Consider the following 16,424-nt stretch of genomic DNA (forward strand, 5'->3'; position numbering starts at 1 on the left):
ATGTTAAATTTTCATCATCTATTAGAATCTGTATAACTATTATGCAATTATTAACTGACAGACCTCAACATGAGTGTCAAGTTACTTGTAAAATAAATTAATGTATTTATCCGTAATTAAGTTTTTTGACTCAAGACTCTTTGATGTCAAAATCGTAGGAAATATTGATGAAATTACTTTAAATAAAATACAAAATTCGTTAATTTTAACTTATTTACCCTAAAAAAAAAGACGCGTTATACTTGCATCTGATTCATTCATTGCGTACATATTGGCTGGCACTGGCAGCATCAGGCCTTCTCCAACTAGGCAAATAGAAAGCGGCGGTCAAAAGAATTGGCAAGCTGTAGCTAATGGAGTATAAAACTAAACATTAACCAAACATTTTCCATGAAGGCTCCTTTTTTTAGTTAACTTTGTATTTAAGCTACATGTCAGTGACTTCCGAAATTCTCAACAGTCGGGATTAAGGAATGAACCATGATCAATCTAAAAGTTCTTATGATCGAGTAATACCCATATTAGTAACTCATATCTCGTCTTCATCATCACTGTCACCTCCAAACATGGCAGCCATTTTAATAGCCAGCTTGGCGGCCATCTCCCTCCTTTGAAAATCAGGCATTAACCTCAAGTTGCTGCGAATATTTCCAATCTCAGACATCAACTGTTCCAAATCCTCAAAATCATAATGTGGGCCATCATCTACTTCTGAAGCTGAAGCTAGACCAGCTTCTTCAGCATTGGGTTCCATTCTGTCAATTTTCTCCCCTAAACCAGAATATGTCAGAAAAGCATGCGACTCTTCTTTTTTGCATCCAGCTATGTTCCCTGGAGCACACTCTGTAACGGTTATGTTCCCTGGAGCACACTCTGTAACAGAATTTCCCGCATCAACTGATTTCGCTATATCCAGGAATGTGTTAGCTGGACTTGCAGAAACCCATTCTTCAACCATGTCATTCCCTAGTTCAGCTGAACCAGCAGATAGCACTTCATATTCAAACTGATAATCAGGTTCTTCTTCCGATGAATCTGGACAGGGACAATAATGACACTTAGCAATTAATTAATCAGGAAGAACTTTTATTAGAAAAACCAAGGTATCACATATAACCTTCTTTCTCAGGTAGTGAAGGTTCAGTTATCATATCACCAGATTTCAGAACCATTCCAGGCCACATATGAGCAGAAATAGCACCATAAAGTCGTTCAACTCCTTGTAAATCACCATCAACCGACAAACCTGCCAGGACCAGTTTCTTTTTCACATTAGCAATAATAAGCATACCAATATCCAACCTGTACATAACCTTTATTTAACATTCATTATTGTGAGTTTTGATTGTCACAGCATTGATACCCTTTCCATTAGGAAAGTAAAAATTTGCTAGATCATGGTGGAGATATCAAGTAAAACTTCACAATTATACATGTGCACATCTTTTTTTATTTTTTTTAGGCAAAATACATTTTTCTGAGCAGGATGTCATGATTAATACAATTTACCATGATCGTATATTGGAAATGTCACATCAAAGCATGTTATTCCATATCAGTAATTCAGTGTATAGACAGTGTAGAAACAAAGTGAAGTGGATATGATGATGCAGAAGCTAAACATGGGCTTACATTTGTCAAATTCAGCATTAGAAGCACAGGCTTCAATGAACTCAATGTTGTGGTCAATGCACCATTCCAAGCATTTCTTGCGAATGTTGGAGGATGGGTCTTCATTTCCCAATAGACTGCTTCCTTCAGCTTCAGAAATTCCATATTGAGTGAAGTCAGATGAAGGATGAGTAGAGGAATCATCAAGTTTGTGTAGGCGTTTTGTGTATTCAGCATGGACAGGATGACCTGGAATTCGATCAACTTTGTTTCCAATGCAGAGTAAAATCTCAAAGTTTTGGATATCAGTGTAAGATACCCAATCCCAAAGAGCAGAAAGAGTTGACAACTGCAAGAGAGAGAAAGAAAAAAAGTCAAAAAAGGAAGGTGAGGGTATAGAACAATATATATGTGTGTGTTTATATAGAAATAGTACTTGAGTTATAAATATGTCGCAAAAGTTATTGCAACAGAAATAGAAAGAACTGAACAAGAACTCGGAAAAGTAAGATGATTACATTAGACATATCAAAAACCATGACCAAGGCAGTTGAATGGTTAAATATAGGGAGGGTTCGAGCTGAAAATCCATCTTGAAGATGAGCCATACACAGAGAAACATCAGCAGTGTAGTATTTGGTATTCATAGTCCAGCTGTTGATGGTAGAGTTATCAGTCATCAGAGATTGGTAAAAAAAGGCCCGTGCATTGTATAATTAACTAAAACAAACAACCATGTTAAAAGTGAATATAAAGAATGCGTTCAGACCGACGGACAACCACTTGGGAGCTATCTTCTTCTTCTTCTTCGAACTCCACAGTGGCAAGCCCTGCATTTTTTTAAAATAAAACTGATCAAATATCCAGAACTTTTGATAAAGGCATAGCAACCATGACTCATGTTTTTCCAACAAAATAACAGTCAGTAGTATTTGGTAGATTTTTTTTAGTTAAAAAACAATGATGATAACAGTAAAGAACAATTGAATTGGAAGAGGAAATGAGAGTTACGGGAGATCAGGGTGCGCTTGCCAACATTGGGACATCCAATGATGAAAATGGACGGTCGCTTCCTAGTCTCATCCTGGGCTTCCAATTTTGAGGATCCTTCCTTGTTTTCTTCCATCTGTTGTGCACATAAGAGTTATACATGACAAACCCTAATTTGAAATTTTCATTCTCCCCATTTCAAATCTTGAATCCAAATTAACTGCCTTTGTCTTGGCCTTTCCATTACTATCAGTACTATTTATATTTATAAAAAGCCAAAATAAAGATTCCCAATAAAAGGACTTAATAAAAATCGAGTGATAAAGGTTTCGATGGTAAAGAAGGGCAAACTGGATTGATACTTACATAAGAGCAGAACAAAAAGCTAGCTTCAGTTCAATTCAATGACAAAACAACTAGGAAATGGAACAAACAAGTAAAAGAAATACAGAGAAATGACCCTAAAGAGAAGGGTGTGTTTGTTCCAGAACCAGAATTAGCATACACAAGCAGACAACAAATCATAAGACAGCTTTAACTCTTGGTCATTATGCCTGATCACATCCAAGCGTTTCTTCTATCAGTACAGGTGATCCAGAAACAACTTAAGGGCTGAAAAATCAAACTAACTAGAGTGTAGTAAACAAGGTTTGGGTGTTTATGAGATGATGCTCTCTTTCTTGAAAGAGAAAAACATATGAACAATAAATGAAAAACAAGAAAGAACCTAATAAAAGTTCAAGTAATTTAAAACAGCTATTCGCTGACCTTACATATTTATAAACTGTAGAAAATGAAATCGACCTCATTTAACACTCAAGATTAAGGTTATCCTGTTAAACTTACCAGTAAACAGAGAGTACGCTTCCCCTAACATACCTAAAACCTGATAGTCCAGAAAATTAGAACATAAACTTTTTCACATAGTCCTAATCAAACCTCCACATCAACCATTAATCCACTTGGCACAAATTTGAATTAAACCCAAAACATCAAAAGAAGATTGTTCAAAGAATCAAATTCATGTAAGCTAATACTATGAAAAACCAAGTCATTAACCTATGGCTTAAAAAGAAAAAGTGGCCTCAATTTGTTAGTTCCTTCTCCTTGGCAGCAGCCCTCCCTGCTTGGCAAATGTAGACAGCCTATCGATTAAGTAGATTTATTTATCATGCAGTTCTGACTGCTAAGCTAATTCAATAGAATTCAATGTTACTTAAATCACTTACTGCAAAAAGGAAGCAGCATCTTCCAAAAGCTGCTTAAAATATGAATTACACAAAGTCCGAGAAAACCAGTTGCTTGTTAACGGAAAATGACAAACCATTTTTTTGCAGGTAAGGTGCCCTCTTGGAAGACATGGGATTCTCCAAACAACTTTGAACTCACATAAAGAAAACAAGAACACTTAGAGATGTAAGGAACACACCCTTTTAACCATAAAGCTAGTTTATTAGTCCAAGTAATGTTTGTGTTAACAGTAATTTAATAATTTCTATAAGAATGCTCACTGCTGAACTTTTCAATATTATAATAACAAGTTTCAAGCAATTCCCGAGTTATAAAACTAAAGCGAGTAAGCAAACAAACCCATCACTGAAAAGACAATTCTCTTAAAGATTGAAAGCATATACATAGTTCTTTACATCTAAAATCAAACAAGGCATTGATTAGAAAGAAAAAGGAAATATATATATATATAAACCAGTTAAACAAAAAAGGAAAACCCGAAAACCCTTTTATAAAGATGAAGATATATAACAGATTCAAGAAAACAAATTAAACTGAAAGGCACGATCTTTGGGGTAATTAGCCTATCAATCAAATACTATGACTATAAGAATCAAAAGGAGACCAATTAGATGAGATCAGAATACCTTTTGTCGAGGAATGATTTGAGCTTCAAGATAAAGGATATGTGAGCTTTGAAAGAATGCAGAGAGCGAGCGAGAGAAGCCCAGAGCGAAAGACAGTGCTAATTTATTTTAATTAAGGAAAAATACTTCCACAATTTCTCCCGATTCACTTGTGAAACTAATTCAGTCAGAAATTTAAATAATCATATAAATACGAATTCAAGAAAACCAACTGTTACCAGCAAAGCCAGTAAAAACACTTGACAATCATCATCATATCCAAAGGCAAATAAATTGAGCAAACATGAGGTATAATAAAGTATTTCAAAATTAATATCCACCACTTTATACTCTCTTCAACTTTTTAATCTTATTTTATTATTTTGATGAATATTATGTCATCAATTTAATTAAATATATAAAACAGTCCCTCAAATTTCAATTAAATCAACTTTTGAAATATAACAAAATAATCTCCACCAACCATTTTCCTTTACAAACATAACAAAACTACCATTTTCCATTACATACTTAACATACTTAATGGAACTACCATTTTTTATCCCCTATCACTGTTTTCCCTCTTCGCCACCATTCGCCACCATCCCTCCCCTACTCTGGTTCTCTCTCGCTCTCCCCCTCCCCCTCCCCCTCCCCATCTTCCCCACCATCCCCCCTCCTACAGTAGGGGGAGGTGCCAAATTTTTGGATGGGAGCCATTAAAATTATTGATGGAAATTAAGTACACCGCATTTCATGTATGAAAATGGGCTTATTTAAATATTAGATCAAAAATATACGCGTTAATCTTGCGAATTTATGTTTAATTAAGTTGTATTTAGACTAAATACATATATAGTTCAAATACAAAGCTACCAAGAAAACTCTTTTGATCCATCTACAAATATAGAAAGGTAACAGTTAGTGAACAGATGTTGCTAATCAAATTCAATGCCAAGCTCTTGTACAACAAATTCAAATATTGTATTTAAGAAGATTCTAGTTTAATCCAATTCACAAGGCATGGACTCTACATTGAGTGACGACCATCTGTCCTGTCTTTTCTTGTTTGCTCCTCTTGAATATCTTCATAATCCTCCTCATCTCCCCTCCTACCAGCTTGCTCCTTCCAATATGCAACCAACTTTTTCAATCGAACCACCTCTTTTGAGCTAATGTTTTTGCTTGCATCATTCACAATGGACCGAACTCTTGATGCATATCTAAAGTAACAAGGAAAACAAAAATAAATAAAGATGACATTACAGACTTGGAAAAGGCACACTATCCTTAACAGCAATATAGCCAATTTAATTATCCCAAGTACATATGCATTTATAATATCAGATTCGACAAAGAAAATCATTTGAATCAAGTTCACCACTGGTATAATTAGAACAACTTGCTAACAATATTATTTCAACCTACCCGTAGTAAAACATAAACTAAACTTTGACCCTCCAATTGAAAAACGGACATGTATGTAGACCAGAAATTTGTGCGCAAAGCTCATACTGAACATCCAGTAAGAAAATCTTACACTTCCAAAAGAAACTCAATAGTATAATCATCTCAAACAGTAACTACTCTTAACAAACGTATCCAAACAAGTGAATATTCTCTAATTTTGAACCACGCAGTTGTATGTTAACTATTTCAGTATAAATATCATAGAAATACTTGGAAACTCAAGTACTTTTATGTAGAGTTGTAAAGAAATCATACGTTAGAGAGTTGTAGGTCTCATCCAAATTTGATTCAGCTGGAGAGACATTAACAAACATGAGTGTTTTCGCATTACCACCGAGTGAATCGCTCATTAACATTGTTAGCTTGTGATTCCTGTAAGGAATATGTTGGCTGCCAGAAGATAAAGCACTAATGACATCCCCAAGAGCAGAAAGTGACTTGTTGATACTCTGTGCTTCTTTAAGTTGATCACCGACAGAACCAGACTTTTTCACTCTCTCAGAACCAGCAAGGTCCACAAAACTTAGCTGCACATCAGATCATTAGATTATACTGTATTTACAATCATGCAAGTGCAAATGTTTTTTTTTTTTTTTTGGGGGGGGGGGGAGGGGGTGTTCTTTTTTTTTATTTGAAAAATGAAAAAAGAGTTGTTACTAGTGTCAATACCGAAAAACTTAAACTAGGCAAGGTACATATTACTTCGTATAATTCAAATAGGTGTCAACTCATTATATACTAAAAAAGTTGTTATACCTTTCCCCTGGCAACAGACTGCGTTTGAAGATTGGTACTCTCAATGACAACTGAAAGTATTAGATGAGATCTTGAACTTTCCTCATTCATCTGTGTCCCAGAAATGTGCCTTCGTTCTGATCCTCTCTGAATAATGCTTTTTAACTCCTCAAAAGTAGAGATAGGAATAACCGTTGCATTTTCTACAGCAACCATGCCCTGAAAATTATAAAACAGACATCATATTAAGCACATGTTTACACTAAGCTAGAGACCCAATAATCGGAGAATATAATATAGCAAAAAAATTGAATAAGATAAATAAATTTTTCAATAAGCATTATCACTAAAATTAAAACCCACAACCTATCCACTTTAAGCAATAATACCTTCGAGTCTTTCTTTATATCAAGCTTCAGACGCTTAGCATTCTTTGGTAATAACAAGTCTACAAGTGTATCCTGGTACAACTCCACCATATATGCCTGTCATGTCATGATGAATGTTAATAGTTAGGAGATAGGATACAAAATTTGATTTTCAAAATTTATTAGCAGGATCATTGTCAATTTAGGACAAACAAAAGATCTTGTCGCCTTGAAAGAATTGTGAGATCAACCTTACAGTTTTAAACTATATGGATTGAATATAATATCAGATTCAGATAAGTCATCCACACTCATAAGAGCAAGTACAAAGGCTTGCGAATTACATGTTTAGTACCCAAATTATTTGGGAAAAGAAAAACTGTTATGCAATATGCATATCAATATACAATCAAAATAATTACCTTCAATGAAAATGAGAATTTGTTGCTATCACGCCTTAAAATTTTGAAAAGTTCTGCAATAGCTCGAGGTGTCAATCCAGGATTGTTATCTGATCCATATATTGTAAATGTCTTTCCAGAACCAGTTTGACCATAAGCAAATATGCAGACATTGTACCCATCTACAGCTGATTGAACCAAGTACTGCATCAAACCATGAAAGGAAAGGCTGAAGGAGATATAGTAACTTAAAACAACTACAAAATTTAAATGTCATATGACTAGTTAGTTTAAAATAAACTAACCAGTAGCTTACCCTTGTATCCTCAAAGATATCTTCTTGGGTGGCACTGTCATCAAAGACACGATCATACATGTGTTGTTTTGCTTTATCATCCTTCCATGGATGTTCGACAGTGAATTCATCCAAGCCCATTAGCACTTTTCTTTCCTTTTCAAGCATCTCTTTCTCATTTAAAGGCCTTAAGCGGCAAAACACTCTAACCTTGCCTTTCATGTCTGTAGTTTAAACAATGGTTAATCATGTATTTATCATTTAAAATAAAATAGACTGGAGCTATGTGCCATATATTGTGACATACAATGTCCTAAAACAGCTTCAACTTGATAATTTCAAAATTAACTGAAGAATTTATCAGTTCATTCCAACCTTCTATAGTATTAAAATATCGCTTTCTTAAAATTTGTTCTTCCTTATAAAGCACTTCTAATTCAGCAAGTTGAGCCCCTTGCATCTTCAAGATGGCAGCAGTTTGCTCATTCTTTCTATCAATATCCTGAAAGTAAAACAAAACTTAACGGGTAGAAATGCATTCAATAAATGAAATTCTGTGCCATGAGGATATAAATTTTACATTTCCTTCTAGGATTTTGGCAAATTTATATCCAACTCCCACTCACATAGGAAATATTCTAAGACTAAAAAGGACATGTACCTCTCTCATTTCCCTCAGTTCCTCTAATTCTTTTAAGTTATTCTGCAGGGCAGAAAAATCTGCATTTCTAACTGCAAGGGTTGACTCTGAAACAGCCAACTCATTGGTAACCCTTTCCAACTTCATTCCAAGTTCAGACATCTGAAACTTTAAGGATCTGCATTCTTGCTCATAGCTCTTCTTCAGAATTTTCACCTACATTTTGAGCACCACTCAATAGTCAATTCACGAATCCCATTACTATGTAAAATCAACCGCTTATTCCTACTCATACAATACTACCTCTTCATCTTTCTTCCTTTCTAGTTCAGTAATTCTCTGTTCCAAAATGACCTTCTCATTTGTTAGTCTTTTTGTCTTTTCCACAGCCATATGCAACTCCTCATTACGAAGTTTCAATTTGTCTTGGAGCTTGTGCAGCGGCTGTAAAATAAAGCGTAGTGAAAAAGGGTTCATCAATTACAAACCAAGTAAACAAATATATAATTATCACATGTAAAATCAAAAAGATGAGAAAGAGAGTTATTTACTGGCACCATACTTCTCTGTACAAGTCCTACCTCATTTACTGTTACAGCCATGTTCCCTTTGGCATTGTTCTCTAAAGCTAGATTACCTAACTTAGCCAACCTAACTTCCACCGTCTTCTTCTCTAACAGAGCAGCCTACAATATTCAAATGTAAAAGCATGTAAGGTACAAGAAAAAAATATAACAATAATTAAACACCAGTTTTAAAGATTAAATATAAGACTAGCCTGAAGAGCAGTATCCTTTTCTTCACATAATGATCTAATTCTATCACGGTCCAACATAACCTCCATTAAGTCTTCCTTCTCTTTCCTCAAGGCATTTTTAAGACACTCCAATTCTTCTTGTGTTTTCAACTCCTGCTTTTGCTTCTCATGCAATTCTCCCAACAACTAAATTCAAGTACGTAACTCATTAATTCCAATGAAGTTTGCAAGAAAAAGAAAGATGTAATAAGCACTACAGAATGTGATGAGGAAAATATGGAATCAATATCAATTAATAATTCTCTTTTCAAGCTTACTTGATTAGTGTTCTTTTGAGATTCTTCAACAGCTTTTGATAAATCCTGAACACGCTTCTCATACACTTCTAGACTAGGAGGCTTAAAATTGTTAGAAACATCTCCATTTACAGAGCCATTAGCAACAGATCGAGCTTTTGAGTAACGACGTAACATGACATCATTTATGTGTGTTTGAAGAGCAACACAGATTTCTTCCCCCTGCACAAAATAAAAAGATTCACTTTTCACCAAAAAATATAAAACTAAAAATAAAAGATGAACGTGTCTTAGAACCTCCTATTTCACATTTCTTTGCAAAAATACAAAATGAGTGATACTCATCTCTAAACTCATAACCACCCTAAGTTTGAACCTAAGATCTACAAGTTCAACACCTCAAGATTTAACCATTATAGTGCCTACTTAAAGACTTGGACCACATATTATTAATCTAGTTGATGGAATATTAATTGAATTTGTCTAAAAACAGAAAAGAAATACACAGGAGGAAGATGAAAGAGTTGTCTAAACCTGTTTAGTTTCAAACTGAAATATGTGAAGAACACCAGCAACTCGCATCTTGAAAAATACAGCAGTATTGCTGCTGCCAAACTGCATTATGTCTCTTAATTCAGCTGAATGTAAATACTCCTTGGGAACAGGACGGAAAAAGTGAACCTACATGAATGAGGGAATCGATTAATGTTTTGCTATAGAAAATTGAATTGTAATAACAGAAACAACTGAACTTTTTGAATTTCTGAAAAAAGTTCTTTTTTTTTAAATGTCAAAACTTACCCCACGCTTGTTGATACCCAAAACTATCCGTCCAGGCAAAAGTCCAATTGGATCATCAATTTTGCGAACACTGAAGAAAATTGAACTCCCATAAGGAAGTGTCCTCAATATTCGAAGAAATTGTTGTCTTGCATCATCTTTTGTAAGATGTTCCTTGATGATTTGACAGAATAATTTATAATCAGACCAAATTTTTTCCACAGCAACATGGATTTGAAAACTAAATAAAATCATGAATAAGAATTTAAAATTTGAGATTCTGACCATGGAACGGTAACGAGAAAGAATATCCAATTCCCATTCTCGTCTTGCTCGAGTAAGTGCAATTTGTCTAGGAAGGAATCTTTCTAGGAGAGTATTCCAGTCACTAAGATGATATTTACATTAATCAGCAAAATTTTCTATAACTCAAATCCACTCAAAAAAAAAAAACAAAAGTTCTCCAATGTTTATGAAACCAAAAACATTAAGAGATCAAAAAGTTATGAATCATTGGAAGGTCAAAATGTTAAACAAAAAGAAGCCCACATAAGAAAACTTACGTGCACGATTCAGGGCTACAAACAAACCCAATCTCAGCCAAGATCTGTAATGCAGACAACTGCACAGCATCATCTCTTCCAACAGGATAATTGCCCAAAATGTAATCATGTTGTAACTGCATAAAGCATAAAAGTTAAATATACACCAATTTTGTTAAAGCTGTCGAGGACAATTCAAACCAGATTACATACTTGAAAATAGGAAAGTTGTACAAACATTGGATCCGTCACAGCTTCATCGGACTCCCGAAAGAGCTTCTTTTTAAATATGAGTTTACATTGTAATATTTCCCCTTTACTTCGTTCCTTGGCTGCCTTGATTTCCGCCAGCAGGTCACCAATATACTTATTATCATCTAACCCAATGTATTCCTCTATGCGGCAGTAGGTAAGCATTAGATGATAATGTCAACTAATCTTTATGTAGAAAAATTATCAAGAAGTAGAATAGATACCATTCCCAAGATCAGCAGACTTGGAACCATTAACAACTTTACGACATTCAAACAGGCTGAAGCTAGAATAAGCTGATAGTTTAATTATATTTGCTAGCTCCTGAAAAGAAAAAAAGAAACCATTCCCATCAACCACATCAGCTCAAGAAACCTGCTTAAGAAAATTACCAGCAATCCAAGGAATAAAACACAATTTAAGTTTCACGGATTCAATGCAGCCAGCAAGAGATTACCATATCATTCATCAACTTAAATCTAAATTCTAAGTAGGGCAAATGCACAGGTAGCAAGATTTAGTAAGTGAACCTCCCATCCAACCATAAAATTCATACAACTAAACCTTAACCAAACAGATTCAGTTTATTCCATCAGCTAGTAGAAACACAACGCTCATTCCAACCACTGTACAAAAAAAACAGCAATGTACTTGTCTTTAATTTGTAAAACAATTAAAATGAATTCCATTTCCACTAAAAATAGAAAGAAAATGAGTTCTTTTTCATCTTTATCACTCTTTAGCTCAATAAATATTCTATAATAAAGCATATCTATTTGTCCTGAGTTTAAGTAATGTATTCAGAGGATGACAGCATAGTCTTGGCCTTTATACACAATAGGAGTCGAGTGAAAATGTGATAATTTATTTTCCTATAACAAAATTACACCTATACTGATGATAGGGACTTTAGTACCTCTACACGCAATAAAGGGTTGACCGAAAAATGTTATAATACGGACATGAGTACCTCAACAGCATCAGACACAGTTGTAGTCATGTCATATGTTATTTCTTCAAAAGTTTCATCCAAGAAAAACACAATAGTTGTCAGCTTTCGATTAGTTAAAATGGCTTCAATTTCTTCCCGTCCTGGTATTGTATTGCGGGGGCCAGCTTTGACAGACCGCTTCAAAGCATTTAACGTATTTAATGCAAGTGTTTGGACCTCAGAATCATTGGCACTGTGGGCGACATTGTGAACATACTCAGATAAATATCCACCAATGTCTTTGCTAGGAGGCATGGAAGATGCACATAAATACATCAGTTCCCATGCTTTGATCAAGTTTTGCCTGGAACAACCAAACCGATGATGATAGCTGGCATCAAGCAAGCCAAAAGGAAGGCACATACAGAGAAAGGAATATCTTAGAAAGGATAAGGATACCTATCAGGATTGTTCCTTGTTTGTTTGGAAATCTGAACAAATAATTCATCTCGAAGCTCTGCACGCTTCAAAGTTTGCTTATATAGTTTCAAAACAAGCTCAACCCGTTCATCAAAGCCTACTGAAGTTACTCGTTCAGATGAATCAACTCCCATGTACTTCAAAATCATATGGAACATTTTCGTTGCTCGGCTTACCAGGTCACTATTAATTTTAAGTAGTGAAGTTGGAATAGGATCCTGTAATAGCAAATTCCTTTAACTTAGATGTTCCCCTTGGTCTACAGAAATATTCTGCTGAAAAAGAGCGAATTATTACCTTTTGGAAACACAACATATCCTCGAATGTGAACTTTTCTCTAACTTGAGTGCCTACAGACTTTTTAGAGAAAAAACTACGCTTTCCAGAAGAATTAATCTGTTTCTGCATCATTCTTAAGAATGCTTCCACCTATGCAATTGACATTAAATCAGAATTTCAAGAAGCACTTATCCAAAATGAATTATAATCCTGACATGAATTCTGGTCATGTTTTTCAAGCATAATCAAAAGAAGGTGATGCCTTTTCATTTGCAGAAAATGCTTAAAGCTAGAAGATGTAGTTGCCCACCTGAAACCTATCAATCAAGGGTATTGCACCAGCAAGTTCTGCAGGAACTGCCATGGACAATGCACTTGGTGTACTGTTTTAAACAAGAAACAGAATGCAAACAGTTAGAAGGGGAAAATAAAAATATTCTCAATAAGCGAAGAATACACATATAATTATGTACGAGTGTGTGGTAAACAACAAAGGAATATCTCTGATTCTTCCTCCTTTCAGTTCTCAAGGGAGTAGAAGTTAGTGGGGAGCAGAGAAATAAATACAACATGTTGTTGAAGTTGGCGACTTACTTTCATGTGTGAAATGAAGTATAAGATAAACTGATACGACAAATATGGAAGATATAAAAGGTCACAAGCTAACCCCAGAAATGGCTCAATTCTAAAATACAGTTCGGTATAAAATACTAAAGAGAGAGGTATATATGAGGGGAACTTACGAAGGTGCAAAGCTGGAGCCATCACTATCGTAATCGTCCCCATTTGAAACAGAAGCAGCACTGTGAAAAGGAACTTCTTCATGCCCATTGCTAGAGCTAAAGGAAGACCTACTTGCTCTCATACTTTGGGTCATGGAGGGCAGCGTGTCAATGGGCATTTGACGGGAATCTGCAAGACTAAAACCAAGGATGCTCTGCTCGTTCCTTTCTGCCCCTCAATTATATAAGGACTACAGGAAAATGTTGATTTCTGAGTAGGGATTGCACTACTCAAGCCTAACCATAATATTTACCCAAATCAACTACAGTCTACAGTAAAACGAGAACAGCGAGAAAAAGAATTAAAAGATAAAACAAAAACAAAAACGGAGATCAACTCAAAAGAAGTGCATAGAAATGGGGGTGATAATAGGGGCAATCTGCAAATTGCTACTGCACTAATTTTATTGTTTAAACAGGGCAAAGAATTCTTGGATCGATCACGCAAATTTGCTAAGAGATTGAAAAAGAAAGGAGGATAGATGACAGAAATCAGAATCATCGAAGTGATAAAAATGGGTGGAGTAGAGAGAATATAAAGGAGGGTACCTGGCAATGGCACTGCATTGCAACCCAAGGGCCAAGGCGCAGAAAACAGTTAAGAGAGATCTATGGGTGAGTATTGAGCTGGGCCTGAGCGGGGGTGGCCGAAGCTGAAGGAAATGGAAAAACGAAAAGGGAAGACAATGGTGAGAGTCACGAGAGTGTTATAAATGGACAATAATATATAAAATAAATGAATAAATGAATAAATAACTAAATAAATACGGCCGTAAATATCATAACCATCAACCACTTTGAATGAGTGTATTGTAGAAACACAACTCATTTTCATCTTTGCCGCTGCCGTCCGGATTTCAAAAAATCAAAATTCAAATGAATGTATTTTGTTTAATAAATTATTTTTATTTGATAATCATCATTAACATATAATAGTCAAAATAAAAATCATAATTAAGTATTTATATATATATTTAAAAGATGAATGTATTGCAATTATACTTTTTTTATTCAGTTTTAATATTTTTAAAAATTAATGAAATTATCTACATATTAAATATTTTTATTTTATTTTTATTTATAAAATAAATGTTTCATTGCTTTATAATAACAAAGATGAATGTATTGCAAATTTATATTTTTTATTATTCAGTTCTAGTATTTTTAATCTTAATGATATTATCAATGTATTAAATAATATTATTATTTTAGTTATAAAATAAATATTTCATACCTCTTTGCTTTATAATAACAAAATGTTTCATATCTTTTTGCTTTATGCTAACATATCTTTGTATACTACAATTTTTTTGTGTTTTTATTCTTAATTTAAAACAATAAAATATTGCTCATTAATTAAATGGAATAATTTAAATTATAATAAAAGTGAAATCGGATTACTTTAAAATTTTATATAAATATCTTAAATTTCAGTTTAATCCAATTTAGATGTGTACCACCATGTTAATTATGGTTTCAATGTATTTAAATCATTAAATTAACTATTAACTTTTAAATTTAATGTTAAAACAATAAATTCAAAACTTTTAGTTTTAATATTAAAAATTATTTATATTTATTTTTAATTATTTTTTCTAATTTAGAATCACATAGCAACATTATTACTTAAAAGTAAATTCAAATTTTATCAAATAATCAAATTAAATTCAAAATCGATTTATCTAATTGGGATGAAATTAGCATAATACATTTTCTAATTTTAGAATAGTTTGTTTTCAGGGAAACGATTATTGAATTATTAAATCATTTAATTATATTATAGAATAAAGAAATAAATTAAAGATAATTTTGAAAAAAAAAACTTTTAACTTCCTAAAAGTAGTTAAAAAAATTAAATTCACATTACAGACTTTTGACATTTGTCAGCGTTAAAATTTTCCCAAATTTAAACCAAATTTAAAACGGTATTTCCATATTAATATCCCTAATATTAACCTTTATTCATTTGTTTTGGTGAATAATGCTTATTCATATTTAAACCATATATATTAATTATATTACAAAAATAATAATTTTTACCCCATTATCCTTTTCCTTAAAAAAAAAATTTATTATGCCATTTATCCTCAATAATTTTTTTTTATTTTACAAATAAATTAATAGAATAAATACATGTTAACAAATGTAAAATTTAATTTTAATCTCAAATCAACTAGAAAACATTCTCATAAGTCACACTTATCCTATAAATAGTTGTTAACTTCTTTATTATTTTCATAATTTTTTAGAGTTTCTTCATTTAAATAATTTTATGAGAAAATTTTTATAGTTTAAAGTTATTAACATATTATTGATATGTAATAATATATATAATATGAAAAGTCTTTCTTTATAGCTTTTTTGAATTTCTTCATTTGATTTTATAGTTTAAAATTATTATATATATAATATATTATATTATATGAAAGATGAAAATAATATTATTTTATTGATTTGGAAATTACTTCCAACTTTCCCAACCAATTTTCCTAACATTTGCACCTACGCAGTTATCATGGTTAACTCATTAGCTCATAATGATTTACGAGTAAACTTAAAATCCAATCATTTAGTATTACTTTTTCTTAAATAAAAAATTATTATGTCTTCAATATAATTTTTTATTTAAAAATAATTTAATAAACTAAAAGGATACAAACTTTTAGATATACTTTAAGAAATTAAAAATTATTTTTAATCCTATGTTAATTAGAAGATACTCTCATAGCTCACACCCTATAAATAAGTGTCAATTTTTTCGTTATTTTCATAAACTCTTTAGAATTTATTCATTTGAAGAAACTCACGTGATAGGACATATAATTTAACGTTATTTATATCTTACTAATATATCATGATATAAAATAATAATCTTTCTATTTACTCGGAAATAACTTAGAGTTTGTAGCCTCCCCAACCCAACTTAGACGTTAGACTCAAATTCAAGAAATTGCATCGA

The 16,424-nt window shown here is 32.9% G+C and overlaps 2 protein-coding genes across 5 annotated transcripts; both read right to left on the reverse strand.

Moving 5' to 3' along the window:
* Positions 1–384: 384 nt before the first annotated feature.
* LOC107939610 (uncharacterized) lies at positions 385–5,201 on the reverse strand. The gene is made up of 7 exons (XM_016872954.2): positions 4,479–5,201; positions 2,623–2,737; positions 2,381–2,441; positions 2,130–2,265; positions 1,633–1,960; positions 1,118–1,246; positions 385–1,035 (listed from the first exon to the last, which is right to left on the reverse strand). Exons 2-7 carry the CDS (start codon positions 2,735–2,737, stop codon positions 530–532), a joined length of 1,275 nt encoding a protein of 424 aa, XP_016728443.1. The 5' UTR covers positions 4,479–5,201; the 3' UTR covers positions 385–529.
* A 65-nt stretch (positions 5,202–5,266) lies between these two features.
* LOC107939602 (kinesin-like protein KIN-14E) lies at positions 5,267–14,171 on the reverse strand. 4 transcript variants are annotated; one of them, XM_016872943.2, is made up of 24 exons: positions 14,015–14,171; positions 13,427–13,702; positions 12,994–13,066; positions 12,702–12,833; positions 12,384–12,622; positions 11,964–12,288; positions 11,218–11,317; positions 10,955–11,136; positions 10,763–10,878; positions 10,485–10,587; positions 10,221–10,373; positions 9,954–10,100; positions 9,441–9,641; positions 9,145–9,309; positions 8,948–9,052; positions 8,670–8,810; positions 8,388–8,582; positions 8,102–8,228; positions 7,748–7,950; positions 7,453–7,635; positions 7,052–7,147; positions 6,684–6,881; positions 6,183–6,454; positions 5,267–5,680 (listed from the first exon to the last, which is right to left on the reverse strand). In XM_016872943.2, the coding sequence occupies exons 2-24, from the start codon at positions 13,582–13,584 to the stop codon at positions 5,488–5,490; spliced, it is 3,807 nt and encodes a 1,268-aa protein (XP_016728432.1). In that variant the 5' UTR covers positions 13,585–13,702; positions 14,015–14,171; the 3' UTR covers positions 5,267–5,487. The 4 variants fall into 4 exon arrangements, with proteins under 4 accessions (XP_016728432.1, XP_016728434.1, XP_016728433.1 ...); XM_016872945.2 differs by having other exon boundaries at positions 13,427–13,656; positions 14,015–14,162; XM_016872944.2 differs by having other exon boundaries at positions 13,427–13,735; positions 14,015–14,160.
* Between the last annotated feature and the right edge of the window lie 2,253 nt (positions 14,172–16,424).

The sequence above is a fragment of the Gossypium hirsutum genome, chromosome A02 (genome assembly GCF_007990345.1).
Source record: "Gossypium hirsutum isolate 1008001.06 chromosome A02, Gossypium_hirsutum_v2.1, whole genome shotgun sequence".
Taxonomy (NCBI): domain Eukaryota; kingdom Viridiplantae; phylum Streptophyta; class Magnoliopsida; order Malvales; family Malvaceae; genus Gossypium; species Gossypium hirsutum.

Excerpts from the sequence above, each read along its gene's own strand:
- LOC107939602 (XM_016872943.2), bottom strand. The coding sequence starts at position 13,584 with ATGCCCATTGACACGCTGCCCTCCATGACCCAAAGTATGAGAGCAAGT. Across the intron at positions 11,318-11,963 it reads CTGTGTCTGATGCTGTTGAG|GAGCTAGCAAATATAATTAA; the intron begins GTACTCATGTCC and ends TTTTCTTTTCAG. Across the intron at positions 9,310-9,440 it reads CTCAAAAGAACACTAATCAA|TTGTTGGGAGAATTGCATGA; the intron begins GTAAGCTTGAAA and ends ACTTGAATTTAG.
- LOC107939610 (XM_016872954.2), bottom strand. The coding sequence starts at position 2,737 with ATGGAAGAAAACAAGGAAGGATCCTCAAAATTGGAAGCCCAGGATGAG. Across the intron at positions 1,961-2,129 it reads TGGTTTTTGATATGTCTAAT|TTGTCAACTCTTTCTGCTCT; the intron begins GTAATCATCTTA and ends TCTCTCTTGCAG. Across the intron at positions 1,036-1,117 it reads TTCACTACCTGAGAAAGAAG|ATTCATCGGAAGAAGAACCT; the intron begins GTTATATGTGAT and ends GTCCCTGTCCAG.